The 15,148-nt window shown below is 33.2% G+C and overlaps 2 protein-coding genes and 1 long non-coding RNA gene across 3 annotated transcripts; 2 read left to right on the forward strand and 1 right to left on the reverse strand.

Annotated features, from left to right (window-relative positions):
- Positions 1 to 357: 357 nt before the first annotated feature.
- Positions 358 to 14,610, reverse strand: LOC149728659 (uncharacterized). The gene is made up of 11 exons (XM_089888798.1): positions 14,413 to 14,610; positions 6,886 to 6,997; positions 6,469 to 6,575; positions 5,067 to 5,183; positions 4,440 to 4,659; positions 3,686 to 3,781; positions 2,670 to 3,267; positions 2,193 to 2,293; positions 1,577 to 1,756; positions 954 to 1,095; positions 358 to 776 (listed from the first exon to the last, which is right to left on the reverse strand). Exons 1-11 carry the CDS (start codon positions 14,473 to 14,475, stop codon positions 686 to 688), a joined length of 1,827 nt encoding a protein of 608 aa, XP_089744924.1. The 5' UTR covers positions 14,476 to 14,610; the 3' UTR covers positions 358 to 685.
- Positions 9,317 to 10,854, forward strand: LOC149728660 (uncharacterized). The gene is made up of 4 exons (XM_089888808.1): positions 9,317 to 9,461; positions 9,524 to 9,683; positions 9,741 to 9,951; positions 10,011 to 10,854. Exons 1-4 carry the CDS (start codon positions 9,317 to 9,319, stop codon positions 10,215 to 10,217), a joined length of 723 nt encoding a protein of 240 aa, XP_089744934.1. The 3' UTR covers positions 10,218 to 10,854.
- LOC149728661 (uncharacterized) lies at positions 12,455 to 13,492 on the forward strand. The gene is made up of 2 exons (XR_016386056.1): positions 12,455 to 13,073; positions 13,360 to 13,492. It is a non-coding gene; the product is annotated as an uncharacterized LOC149728661 (long non-coding RNA).
- Positions 14,611 to 15,148: the final 538 nt, after the last annotated feature.

Raw genomic sequence — 15,148 nt, forward strand, 5'->3', positions numbered from 1 at the left:
TGTACGTATACGAAACGTAGGCTATATTGTAGAAATATTTACAATATAGGCTACGTAATTTTGCTGGATACAAACACTCATTTTTTTGCATGGAAAACTACAGGCATTTAATTTTTTTCGGTATTTATTCTAAACCAGTTAACAAACACTGTAAAAATGTCCATATGTATGCCTGAATAAACACATTTTTTAAGGTTTTTAAAGCTTACATTTAAAAAAAAAAGGTTTTTGATTTGTGATTTTGCATACTGTCCATTAAACAGAGAATACATTAGACTGAAATAGTCGATATAGTGAACATAGATACTACATATATACGTAGTAGTAGTATGTGGCGACGAACCAAACAGTCAAATATGTCATAATTCAGCTTGCTTTATTGCACCGACATACCACTCATTCACAACTGTTGCAAAAACAATAAAAATAGTGTAAGTATCGCCTTTAATAATAAATATACGAGTGTCCTCACATTTTAACTTGGGTAGAACAGTACGAAGTAAGGCAATTTAAAAAACAATAAAACTAACGATGGCACTGACATGCAACAGAGGGCAATGCATCAAAACAATACCCTAAACCTATATATTCATAACCTGCTACACACACATGCTTTTGTGATCTGAACTAAACCACAATTTATTGCCTAATTTCACAGTGCGACACCGAAACCACTCTAATTTGGTTAATATTTCCCTTTTTTCTTTATTGCCTTTCGTTTTCTCTCTTCTTCCAGTTTTGCTTCTCTGGCATCTTCTTGCTGTGCGATCTTTAAACTGAAACCAAACAATATTGATAAATTAATTAAATCAGGGCCAAGATCAAAAAGAATGCAAATTAAACTATACATGGCTAAAACAGCATGTCATTGCAACTTTATAAATGCAAACATAAGTGGTCAATATTTAACATTTGTAAATTCACAGGCACAAAAACTGCGTCACATGGTTTACCTTCTTTTTTCCTCTCTTTCAATATCTTTGAATGAAACATCCATCTTGGAAAGTTCATATTCACTCTCTCTGCCGTACTTGCTTCGATCGTAACCAAATATTGCTCCAATTTGTGCAGAAATTTCATCAGAAGCTCCTTCATCTAAAAACAAATTGTACATTTTTATGCTTGTTGCAGTATGATATATAATGAAAATTGAAAACATTCACATACCTACATACGCTACACAACAGATAAAATTTGTTGACAAATTAAAAAAAGTTTGAATTACTTACATAAAATTTATTAACAAAATGAATGTACTAAATTTGTGTTTAAAAAACTGTGAATAAATTATTCTTGCCTCCAATTGCAAGCACTTGATCTGCACCATAACACAGTGGTCAGTGTGCCTGCCTTTAGCTCAGAGGCACCCCATGGTCACTTATTGGTTCTATAAGTTGTCTTAATTGTCAGCTATGTATTAAAAAGTATCCAAAAAAATTAAATACAAAGTTACATATGCGTTAACTCGAAAGTGGGCAAAGGGTGTGTAAAAATAACCTGAAGCATAATGACTCTTAATGTCCAGTCACGTAAGGGTAAATAATTAAAACAAGGGTAAATATTTATTTTCACCCACCGTTGTCATCAATGAAACCCTCCATGTCCGAGTCGTACTCATCATCGTCAGAATCGAGCATTTGGGGACGCCGCAGAGCTGCAGGCAACCCATTTGGAAACCCTCTAGCAAGAGGATGCCCGTGCGCACCAGCCAGCCTTCGTCTGTATTCGTTTGCTGCTGAACGTGGACCTTTAGGGCCTGGAAAAGTCAAATTTTTATAAATCAAAAAAGGTATAATAAATCATACATAGTTACCTATTTATTATTTGGTGGGGCAATGACAGTCACTATAACATAAGTTTTTTTGTTTTATACACAATATGGCTACTTAGAAGTTACCACAAGTAACAATTTTTTGTTATTATTTTTTTATAATGTATGACTGACAATTTATTTTAGACAACCCATAAGGGACCACTGTGCCAGAAGTGATTGCGGCTAAGTGTCTTTTTTTACTCCCAAAATTGTAACAGTGTCGAGCCTGAAACGCACTGATCTAGAGGCGGCCACACGTACCACTGCCCATGGAAGCGGACAATGCCCAAGTCATATTTTGGTAATTTTTTTAAAAATTCTTAAAAAATATGTTAATTTTTTTTTTAATTTGGATGGTTTTAAAGGATTTCTATTTAACCTTGGTTAGGTGGTCGTCGGTTGTTATTCGAAGCTTGTGGATAATTACTTCGAACTCCACCACTCGATACACTCAACGTGCATTTCGAGGATTCGGCTGCCCTGTGTGGGATTGACATAATTGTAAGTAATGTGGTAAACAAGGTTTCGTTAAACATTTTCACAAATGTTTAATAATCGGTTCTAGGTTAAAGAAATCACCATAAGTGTTATATTTTTTAAGATTTTAATAAGATCTGGGATGACATTGTTTAGTAGCAGTTACACTTAAAGTTGTCAAAGAAAGAATTTTTAACCTAATTAAAAATTCTGCTTAAGCATAAAGGCAAACACAAAAGAAAAGAGTAAATGGTAATGGCGCTATGAGAGAGTCAATTTACAAGTATACATCAATATAGTCCAAAATATTGTTTCTAACAGTCATGTTAATAATCTGCTGGAAACATATCAAAAACACAAAAATTGCAAGATTTTGTACCTTTTTGCTTGTTCAAGCAATTCTGCATAAGGATTGGGTGCTTTCTTTTTAACTCCATTCGAATTATTCTCAGGTGGTTTCATCTTCGCCTGCTGCTGCTTTTGCATGGCTTGTAAATACGGGTTGGTCGGCATTTTTTGCGGAACTTTTGGTTGCTCTTTTTTCAAAGGCACTTTTTTGTCGAAAACTTTTTTGTTTTTGGAAATTTCTGGAACTTTTTCGTTTTTTCTTCTATCCAGTTGCCCAGATTTGGATTTAAAATTGTTTTCAGCAGGTTTTGAAAGTGAACTACTGCTCGAAGAGTTCGTTTTAACGCTGGGCAATTTTTGCTTTGAAGGAAACATCTTATGACTGCTGCTTGAAAAGTTTTTTGATCTTACGTCAAATTTTTCCTTTGGGAGCGATTTTGAGAGGGAGGAGAGACTTGGAGAGGAAGAGGACTTTTTCATTTCACCTCCGGAGGAGCTTTTCTTCTTAAATTTATCCATTAGAGCCTTGATCTTTGCTTGCTTACTCTCCTCTGTGAGACCTCTGTCCAGCTTCCCAATTTTGAAGCTTGGGGAACCAGATGTCGTACCTTCAGATTTCCTTTTTACGCCTGAAATAATATTAAAAATAATACATTATTTTCCGTTTAACTTATAAATGAATTAAAACCGTTAATAAACATGGCTTAAAAGTTATTACACAATTTTAAAATTAAAAAACAATGGTTTTTATGAGCTCGTTTTTCAATGATAACAGATAAGAGCCTTTACTAATATTTACACAGCCTATACTGTAATAAAGGAAAACAGGAGTCATTAAAGCAAATTTATTATGCTTTAGTTTATATGGTTAACCTAACCTACATAAATATATCACATACATACAATAGAAATAGTCAAAAAACATTTGACATGTTTGAAAATTTTAGCTTTAACATGTAACCATGTCACAAATAAACTTTAATAAAATTTCCTACATAATAACTATATTTTAATATTGTAAAACTTCTAAAAGAGGAAATAACAAACCTTTCCCACTAAGTTCCTTTAACTTAGCTTCAAGTTCTTTCCTTTTTCTTTTTTCACGTTCATATTTTTCCTTGGCCACACCATCGTCAGAGGAATCTTTTATTTAAAAATGAATGTTAAAAACCAAAAATATGCTAATAACCATTTGTTGGTGTTCAGTTTTAAACACCTCGTGGCCCCTTACAATTACCACGTATGTGAACGAGATGCCACGTTTTCAAGTATATAATTATTTTGTGCAAGAATTTTTTTTTTGTAATTGTTGGTGACTGTTTTGTTTTGAATTTTTTTATGTTTTTCCTGTATGGCTGTTTTCTTAAATGGGCCTAAAATGTCAGCCATACAGGAAAAACATAAAAAATTCAAAACAAAACAGTCACCAACAACTACAAAAAAAATTCTTGCACAAAATAATTATAGAAGACACACATGCTACCATGGTAGCAGCATTGAGCCTTGAACTCATAAAATCTGGGTTAGAGGCAGGCGTGCTAACCACTTTGCCACAGTGCCATGTATACTACAATAAACAACAAATAATATATAGTAGGGTTGGGGGAGATGGGAACCCTTTCATTCTATTTTCTCGTCACATTTGGTAGTAGACAAAGAACATTTAAAGAATTATAAAACCGTATCCTCACAACTCTCATAGACTGTTGATAATTGTTTAAAACACGATCAAGATACTTGAAAATTAGGCTAAGGTGTGCCATCTTTCTCCACCCTACTATGTATTATTTTACTAACCGACCTGTGTCAGAATGTGACGAGTCATCACCGCTGTCATCATCCGACTCAGCAGGAACTTGCTTCCCAGCGAGATTTAAAAGGGAGTTAAAATCGAGTCCAGCACCAGCGATTCTTGCCCGCTCTCTGTGTTTCTCTTGCTTTTTAATTTTTCTCTTCTCCTCTTCACTTGGAGGGAGCAGGCTGTTCTGTTTGCTTCTACTACCTCCCTCAAATCCATTAGCCTACATACAAAAAAAAATTACATTTATAAAGTACATTAGGATTTATAAAGTACATTAGAAAAAAAACGTTTATAAAGTAAATAGCTGTTTTTTAAGATTTATTTGCTTAGATACAGAAAAAATTTCCGAGCTAGACAAAAAAATTTACATTTTTTCTTTTCTTTTTTTTAGAATAAAAAAAAACATTTATAAAGTACATTAGCTGTTTTTTTAGGATTTATTTGCCTAGATACAGTAAAATGAGCTAGGGTATCATATAGATACCGAGAAAAACGTGTGTAATGTTCTCAGAGATAACAAAAAAGTATTGCGGAATATTATAGAATGCCAAGCGATGCAATTTGACAAGTATGTCCCCCCTGATTACAACACAAAAATAACACACCCATACCAAATAACAAACTTACCTTATGATAAATCTTATTCATGAAAGCTTTATGTCTTCTATCATCCTCAGGACTTAACTGAAAATCTTCTTTCTTTTGCTCTTTATGCAAACCAAGGTAGTCCTCTCCTCTGTATATCTGGTATAAATATACATGTGTAACTTTTAGGTTAGGCCTGTAATATTATGTACAAAGGTGTAAAGATAGGGTAACTTTCCCCTATGTATATATAAAATAAATATAGATGTATCACTTTCAGATTTGGCCTGTTGTATGACTAGATTATCCTTGTTATATGTTATGTTATAAACATGGGTGTAAAAATAGGGTAACTTAATTTTTAAAACAGGGGTCACAACAGGGTCAGGGTAACCTTCTTATTTAAACGTATGAAATAAATATAGATGTATAACATTCAGATTATCCCTGTTATCTTATAAACATAGGTACAAAGATAGGGTAACTTAATTTTTAAACAGGGGTGACAATAGGGTAACCTCCCCCTCTATATATCTCATATTTATAGTTTTTAACCAGTTTTTAACTATTAAAACGGGTTTATGGTAAAATTATATTGCGCATTAATTAAAAATGTTTGACAACTTTTTAGGCCTGTTAAAATATGTACACTCTGCAAGGACTGGGTAACTTAATATTTAAAACAGGGGTGAAATCATGTGTTTTGGTACCACAGTTATGCTCTCTAAAATAGGTTCACCCTGATGTTGTCTACTAAGGAGGGGAGTCAAATGATATTGCACATTAATTAATGACGTTTCTAATGTTTGACAACCTTTTCGTCACAGTGAGTGTTATCACACTTTAACATTGTCACTCTGAAGTTACTAAAAATTAAAAACAATTTGACGACCATGATTACCTAAAATATAAGGTAGCACTAATTACAAAAAAGGTTGTTTAAATGAGTATAAAAATCACTGGATATTCTAAAAATACAAGTTGGACAAATTCATAGAAAAGTCATAGCCTATATATATATATATATATACATATAAATACAATAACACTATGTCACTATCCATATAAAAGTTACTTAACTCGAAAACCTTGTGAACACTCTTATTTCAATATAGAATAACACTGTATCTATCTACTTGTCCCAGACTATGTATTTACAAGGCTCGCCGCTGCTACCATTGTGGGCATATGTGTCCTTGGGCAAGACACTTAACGGCAATTGCTCCAACCCAGTGGTCACTAATGGGTTGTCCAAATTATCAGCCATACATAAAAAAAATGAAAAAAATCCAAAAAAAATAATCACCCACAAAGTAACATACATGGTAACTCGTAAGCTGGCACGAGGTGTTAAACCAGTGTTATAACGACTGTCGTTTTCCAGCCACGCGAGGATAAAGTAAGTTATATATTCATTCATATTATATATATATGCGTTATTGACCTGTAAATTATCCTTGGTTCTTTTGGCCATTGCATTCGCTTTCCTTGTATGTTTTGCATCAACACGAAGTTTTTGAAGCGATTCCTTTTTCTTTTTTGCATGTTTTACTAAAATTGCGATAAAACTTTTAAAATTAGTTATTTCATCCAATTATTTTTAAGGAAAGTACCAAAGTTTAAAGTATTTTAAACAGCTAAAGCCTATTTATACATATTTCGATCAAAATTTAATAAATTTTCTTTTTTTTCGAACAATTTATAAACTACATTAGCTGGCAAATTTAGGATTTTTTATTCACCATTTTCTAAGTACAATTTTGTAGCAAAAATAAAAATACTAACCTACCCATACTAAGCTACCCACTACCCATAAATATTATATGATAAAGTTAGGTATTATACAAAAGTATTTTGTTACATTGTTTTATTTCGTCTTCTTTCTTTTTGCGGAGAAACGCTTGAATAGCCGCTGGGTCGACATTCTTTTGAAGTTTCTTGGCGGCTTTAGGTTCCGTAGAGTAACCAATTTTCTTAAAGGAAAAAATATAAATATTTAATCAATGAGGTGTCCTCCTAATTTGATAAGATTGATAAATATATTGAAGAGTGACCAATTTTCTTAAAGAAAAAATATAAATAAAAATGAACGAGGTGTTGTAGTGATTGATGTGTAAAAGCATTTGTAATTCCACATTTACCAAGATTGTATAGCAGCAGGAAATAACACTGGTGGTGTGTACCGTCATTAAACAAAAAACTGTCACAATTTCCAAATCATTATCAACGCTTGTATATGTATTCCAATGTCATTGTTATATTATAAGAAAAGAAACTATTAAGTTTCGTCGGCGTTATGCCAGCTGACAACTATGCATGAAGTGAAATTTAGATAATGAAATATATATATTATATATCTGTGCCCGAAGCACACTCAATCGCCAAAGTTTTGGCTTCTTAATCTCATAAGGTTGATGAATGTATAGTAGGGTGAGAGAAGATGGGACACCTATTCATTACGACTCTCATAGACCGTTGCTAAAGCCCAATGCACACTGCCGTCGTTATCGCGTCGTTAACGCCTTCCGATCCGACGCCGACACGCCCTTACGTATGCTAATGCACACCGCGTCAGAGCATACGTGGAGAAGTGAAATTTCGAGACTCTACCGACGCGAGAAGTGCTTGGCACGACGGGCCGATCGAGTAGAATTCAATCCTACTCGATCGGTGTCGTATCGCACGTCGTAATAAAATAAATTTAGCTAAATGCCACACGTGTTTATCAGAAGTGCATCAGAGGTAGTATTTTATTCTAGATTTATTTATTTTATACTGCGAGGCAAAAATGACATTCTATAATTCGTGGAAGTGTAAAATTGAGCGTGAGCAGCTGTTTTTAGTACAACAAGAAATGACAGTGATATCACTCATGCTGCTACAAACAAACAAAAGGTAAATGGAAATTTTACTGTTAATTTCAAATTGCAATATATGAAATTGAATTAATTAACTGGCAGAAGTGTTTGGGTTGATGAGATGTTTAAAGAAAGAGACACTAAATCGGAATTCATACTTGTTGATGAATTGCTGAGCAGAAGTGATGAGGAAAAATTCCGGCAGTATGCCAGAATGACTCCAGACCAGTTCTTTTATTTATTGCAACAATTAACTCCAGTGATCCAAAAACAACACACAAATTTCCGAAAGCCCATTAGTCCAAAGCAGAGATTAATCTTAACCCTGAGGTATAAGTTAATGTGTTGACTTTAATGTAATTAATTGCAATCATAGCAATTATACTTTTAAGATTTTTGGCAACTGGATCTTCACAAAAACAACTTTCTTATTCATTTCGAGTGGGACATACAACTGTTGGATTGATTTTAAAGGAAACATGTTCTGCTATTTGGAATGTGCTTGGACCAAAGTATGTTAAACCACCAACTTCAGAAGATTGGATAAAGATTGCTGAGGACTTTGAACAAATATGGAACTTTCCCAACTGTCTCGGTGCTTTGGATGGCAAACACATTAGAATAAAGAGCCCACCAAACAGTGGTTCCGAGTTCTACAATTATAAAGGATATTTTTCAATAATCCTTTTGGCATTATGTGATGCTCATTACAGATTTATACTGGTCGATATTGGAGATTCTGGACGTCACAGCGATGGGGGTGTATTTCTAAACTCAGAAATGGGGAAAAGATTTGACAAGAGTATGCTTGGTGTTCCTTTTCCGACTAAGTTAAAAAATTCTTCTTTTATTTGTCCATATGTTGTTGTTGGGGATGATGCCTTTCCTCTCAAGAAGTACCTCATGAAACCATATCCAGGGAAGTTCTTGCCCACAACAAAAAACATGTTTAACTATAGATTGAGTCGGGCACGCAGGGTCGTTGAAAATGCTTTTGGAATTTTAGCTGTTCGCTGGCAAATTTATTATAACATGCTCAATTGCAGCCCTAATCTTGCAGAAAACGTTGTACAAGCAAGTGTAGTTTTGCATAACTTTCTGCAAAGTTCAACAGTTGCAAAACACAACTATGGAGATGTGGGTCTAAATTCTGGTGATTGTGTCGAAGGTTCTTGGAGGCAAACCGTTCCAAACTCTATAAATTTTCATAGAATTAGGGATATTGGCTCCAATTATTATGGCAATGATGCAAGATTCATTAGGGATGAATTATGTAAATATTTTAATACATCTGGTGCTGTGCCATGGCAATGGACAATTGGTCAACATAATTGAAGTGTCTTTAATCATTAATTAAAATCTTTGGATGCTTTCAGTTGTTCTTTTCTTTCTTTAATTCAACTTTGTTTTCAGACTGTACAGTAATTAGAAAATATGGATGATGAAAATTTAAATCGAAAATTAATTGATATAATTTCTGGCTTGCCATTACTGTACAACCAATATCATCCAGACAAAAAGAACAAACACAAAACTGAAAGTGCATGGAAAGAAGTTGCTGAAAAAATGAATTGCACAGGTATAAAGGTTTTGTTTAAACCAGTCTTGGCATGTATTAATTGTCTCCATAATTAATTGCAGTTCAGTTTTGCCTAATGAGATGGAATAATATTAGAAGTACATATGCTCGAAAACATAAGAAAAGTACAGAAGTACCAAGTGGATCAGCTTCTCAAGCACCGGAAACATGGCCTTATTTTAAGCAACTACACTTTTTAGACAGCTACATAAAACACAGAAGGTATTTTCAGAATTTCTATCATTTGGCTGTCAACTGAATTTGCAACTCCATTTGCAGAACCAAAGATAATTTTCTAATTAATGAAGAAGCTCACAGCTCAGCAACAAACATTACTCAATGTGAAAGCCCTGCTGTTGAACTGGAAGATGATATGACCTTTTTACTAGACTCAGAGCCAGCAGATAGCCCACAAACAGTTATGTCCACTGAAACAGAGCCTTCTAAGAAACGACAAAAAAAATCAACTGATAGTAGTTTTGAAATTCAGGTACTTAAATGAGAACTTATTTTTAACTCTGTTAATAACAAACCTTCTTTGTATCGTAGAGTCAAATGCTCAACGTACTTCAAAAGTCAAGCAATAGATTGGAAAATTTAAGTACCCCATCTACACTCGACAAATTTGACCACTTTGCAGCATTCGTGGCATCAGAGTTGAGGAGCAAACCACCAAATATTGTTGCAGTTTACATACTGCAAATTACAAATATACTCTATTCCGACATTACACCAGTTACAACTGAGTCGTTGTAACTGTTAACATTCTATGCACTTTAATTGTTCACTTCTTTTTCATTACCACTTGGTGCTTTTTCACCGCCAGTATGCTGATATACTTTAGCACTGTTATTTAGTTTTTCAATTGTTTGACTTTTATAGTTCATTATTTTTCAGTGTTGGTACCTATTTTATACTTCTACCTAAGTTTTTTTTGTATGGTTACTTTTATTTTATACATACACATGTTTTAGTTGCAGTACTTTTATTTTATACGTACACATGTTTTCAGTTTCAGTACTATTATTTTATACCTTCACATCTTCTTCAATTCTGTGTTTTTACACAAAAATAAAACGTAAAACTAAATGTTATGTTGTGATTATTTGCAAGTAGTAGTGTCTGCTTTGACTTAGGGTTGAACATGTATGAAATAGTTAGTTCAAAACAGTTGTTAGATCATTAGATGTCATTGGTCTTGAACACAATACGTAACCGCAAACTGGCCGTCGGAAGCAATGTGTATGTCCATCGTTAACAATCGTAAACGTCGTTTCAACGAATCAGGGAGCAGTCGGTTAAGGTTTGGGGATTTCCCTATCGTTATCGTATCGTTTCGCAGTGTGCACCCGGCTTAACTGTTTAAAACACGATTAGGATGTTTGGATATCATGTACTAAAGGTGTCCTATCTTCCCTCACCCTATTATAAAAATATTAAGGCCTGAGCTATGTATACTTGTGTATGACTATTTCCTATATGTTTACTTGGCACTGGTAAAGAATCCTACAGTACATAGTAGAATAGGCTGGTGGAAAGTGTTAGAGGTTGGTGGTTAGGGGTTGATGGTTAGAGGGTCAGTGGTTATAGAGGTTAGTGCTTTACAAATAAGGTGAAAGAAAGAATTCTTCACTAGCACCGTTTACTTTAAAGTTTGCCAACATAGGCTAATGGGCATCAATACCAAACGTTTTAACCCGGATAAGGACAAAAATACATAAAAAACACACTTTGTATTCTGAGCACGTCTAGAATTAATACACCAAGGTGATCCTAGAATACAGATATTCTAGCGGCCATTTTCGATACCTTCTACTGGTGCCACCAACCTAAAATTTGGACACTGTACTAACTAGACCCCAGCGGTACCGATTCTGAAATCAAAAATTTAAACTTCGAAAAAATATTAATTATGAATATTAATATTCGTCATAAAAACATATTTATAGAATTTTCGCACGCACCAGCTTTGAATATGTTGTAGCGCTACTTAATAGCTACAAAATAAAACATTAATTTTTTCGAAAAAATGGGGGCTTGGGTATGAAATATTAAAAAGTATGACCATAACTTAAATCATATAAATATCAAATTTTCAAACTTTTTTGCACAAATATAACTTACGCATACATCTATGTAGGTCACTAACATACCATTCCCATTAAAAAAAAAATTAATTTTAATTTTTTTTTAAATATGAATATTAATATTCGTCATAAAAACATATTTATAGAATTTTCGCACGCACCAGCTTGGAATATGTTATAGCACTACGTAATAGCTACAAAATGAAACATTAATTTCTTCAAAAAAATGGGGGCTTGGGTTCAGAATACAGACAAGTATGAGTCAAATATCTCAAATCATATGAATATTAAATTTTCTAAAAATATTCGCGAAAATATAGCTCACGCATACATCTATGTTGGTCACTAACATATCATTCCCATTAAAAAAATATTTAATTTCAACTTTTTTTAATTATGAATATTAATATTCGTCATAAAAACATATTTATAGAATTTTCGCACGCACCAGCTTGGAATATGTTATAGCGCTACGTATTAGCTACAAAATGAAACTTTAATTTCTTAAAAAAAATGGGGGCTTGGGTTCAGAATACAAACAAGTATGGTCATAACTCAAATCATATAAATATCAAATTTTCGATTTTTTTGCGAAAATATAACTTACGCATACATCTATGTAGGTCACTAAGATGTCATTTCTGTCAAAAAATAATTAGTTTGAATTTTTTTTTAAATTATGAACATTAATATTCGTCATAAAAACATATTTATAGAATTTTCGCACGAACCAGCTTTGAATATGTTATAGCGCTACGTATTAGCTACAAAATGAAACTTTCATTTCTTCAAAAAAATGCGGGCTTGGGTTCAGAATACAGACAAGTATGAGTCATAACTATAATTCCTTGTTCATATATTTTATTTGCACGAACGCTAAAATTATATGCGCATAAATTGAAGATTTTTCAATATGGCTATTAACATACGTCGTTAAATGGTTTTGTATCAATTGTTCTGAATAATTTGTTTACTGCCTAACTATGTGTTTTCAGTTATATTCTACAGGTATCCGACGATGATCAACGAACAGACAACGAGGAGATCACTAAATCTTTGGTCACTATTCCTCACATTTTACTCTTCTATTAATTCTGCACCGTATCAGTTTGTAGAATAATAGAAGAGTAAAGTGTTTGGATTACAACTGCACAAAACTCCTTTCCTGGTGGAACTTACCAACAACGTTAAAACTCTATAAATGCCAAAGATGAACACATTGGCCAATTTAAATAACGGAGGTGCAAAGATTATCGTGAAGGCGATAGCGACCTTGAGCCTCTACTTCTAAAACAAACTAATTTATCAGCCTTCCTTTAGTCCATTCATTGTCGTCTGATACAATTGGATCGAGCATATCAATTAAAGACCCTAATCTTAGAGGCTTCAAGAACAAAAAACCTTTTGTATTAATTGAAACAAATAAATTAAATTCTCGATGTTTCTATACTTACATACGGATAGGATAAAGTAAATCGTGCGGCAGTCGAAGACTTTATTTAAATTCAAAGCATCACATTTGAATGTACGTATTTACTGTTTATTATATTATTTTTTATTATATGTATAATTTTTGCGTTCGTGCAAATAAAATATATGAACAAGGAATTATAGTTATGACTCATACTTGTCTGTATTCTGAACCCAAGCCCGCATTTTTTTGAAGAAATGAAAGTTTCATTTTGTAGCTAATACGTAGCGCTATAACATATTCAAAGCTGGTTCGTGCGAAAATTCTATAAATATGTTTTTATGACGAATATTAATGTTCATAATTTAAAAAAAAATTCAAACTAATTATTTTTTGACAGAAATGACATCTTAGTGACCTACATAGATGTATGCGTAAGTTATATTTTCGCAAAAAAATCGAAAATTTGATATTTATATGATTTGAGTTATGACCATACTTGTTTGTATTCTGAACCCAAGCCCCCATTTTTTTTAAGAAATTAAAGTTTCATTTTGTAGCTAATACGTAGCGCTATAACATATTCCAAGCTGGTGCGTGCGAAAATTCTATAAATATGTTTTTATGACGAATATTAATATTCATAATTAAAAAAAAGTTGAAATTAAATATTTTTTTAATGGGAATGATATGTTAGTGACCAACATAGATGTATGCGTGAGCTATATTTTCGCGAATATTTTTAGAAAATTTAATATTCATATGATTTGAGATATTTGACTCATACTTGTCTGTATTCTGAACCCAAGCCCCCATTTTTTTGAAGAAATTAATGTTTCATTTTGTAGCTATTACGTAGCGCTATAACATATTCCAAGCTGGTGCGTGCGAAAATTCTATAAATATGTTTTTATGACGAATATTAATATTCATAATTAAAAAAAAATTAAAATTAATTATTTTTTTAATGGGAATGGTATGTTAGTGACCAACATAGATGTGTGCGTAAGTTATATTTTTGCAAAAAAAATTGAAAATTTGATATTTATATGATTCAAGTTATGGTCATACTTTTTAATATTTCATACCCAAGCCCCCATTTTTTCGAAAAAATTAATGTTTCATTTTATAGCTATTAAGTAGCGCTACAACATATTCAAAGCTGGTGCGTGCGAAAATTCTATAAATATGTTTTTATGACGAATATTAATATTCATAATTAATATTTTTTCGAATTTTAAATTTTTGATTTCAGAATCGGTACCGCTGGGGTCTAATTAGTACAGTGTCCAAATTTTAGGTTGGTGGCACCAGTAGAAGGTATCAAAAATGGCCGCTAGAATATCTGTATTCTAGGATCACCTTGGTAATTAATACTGATATAGAACTAAAAGAATTTTCTGAAATACGAGATTAGTTACGAAGTTAACTTAAAGAAAAAATTGTCTCTTACTTTTTGATTCGTCGCATCTTTCTTGTTTTTCTTCGCCAGAGAAATGACTTGGTTTAAATCCATGGCACTACAGATACATCCTTCTTACACTGGAGACAAGACTATACTGAATCAGAAATCTCTTTTTACATTAATTTTTTTGCAAGGGGTTTTTCAAAGCCTTTTCGCCATATGTAGATGATGACGTCATTAAGTAGTTTATTTCTCCCTAAAAAAAAACGATTCAGTCTATCCACATTTTGCTACGCATTTGTTGTGATTTAAGAGGGACCACGCCTTTAAAAACTTAGATAACAAAGGTTTAACTTTTGATATATTGAACTCGGTTTGAAAAGCACGAAAAAAACATGCATGTAAATTTATGAATGAATAAATGTAACTTGCTTTATCCTCGCGTGGTTGGGAAACTACAGTCGTTAAAACACGGGTCTTCTGTTTCAAACACCTTATGCCAGCTAACCACTTATCATGTAGCCTACACTGGGGTAGGTGAAGACGGGACACCATTTCATTCCATTCTCGTCCCATCCGGTAATAAACAAAAAATATTCAAAGAAATGATAGGTGTTCCATCTTCTCCCACCCTACTATATTATTTGCAAACATACACCGCAGGAGCGTAAGCTCTAAAGACATGGTTAGTAGGGGGGCTTTAACTTAACGGTGGTGGCGGCCATCGTTCGGCGCCGCAGCACAGTTGGTTAGCGCGCCTGCCTCGAACCCAAGGGTAATGGGT

This window comes from Ciona robusta, chromosome 11 (assembly GCF_009617815.1).
Source record: "Ciona robusta chromosome 11, ASM961781v2".
NCBI classification, from domain to species: domain Eukaryota; kingdom Metazoa; phylum Chordata; class Ascidiacea; order Phlebobranchia; family Cionidae; genus Ciona; species Ciona robusta.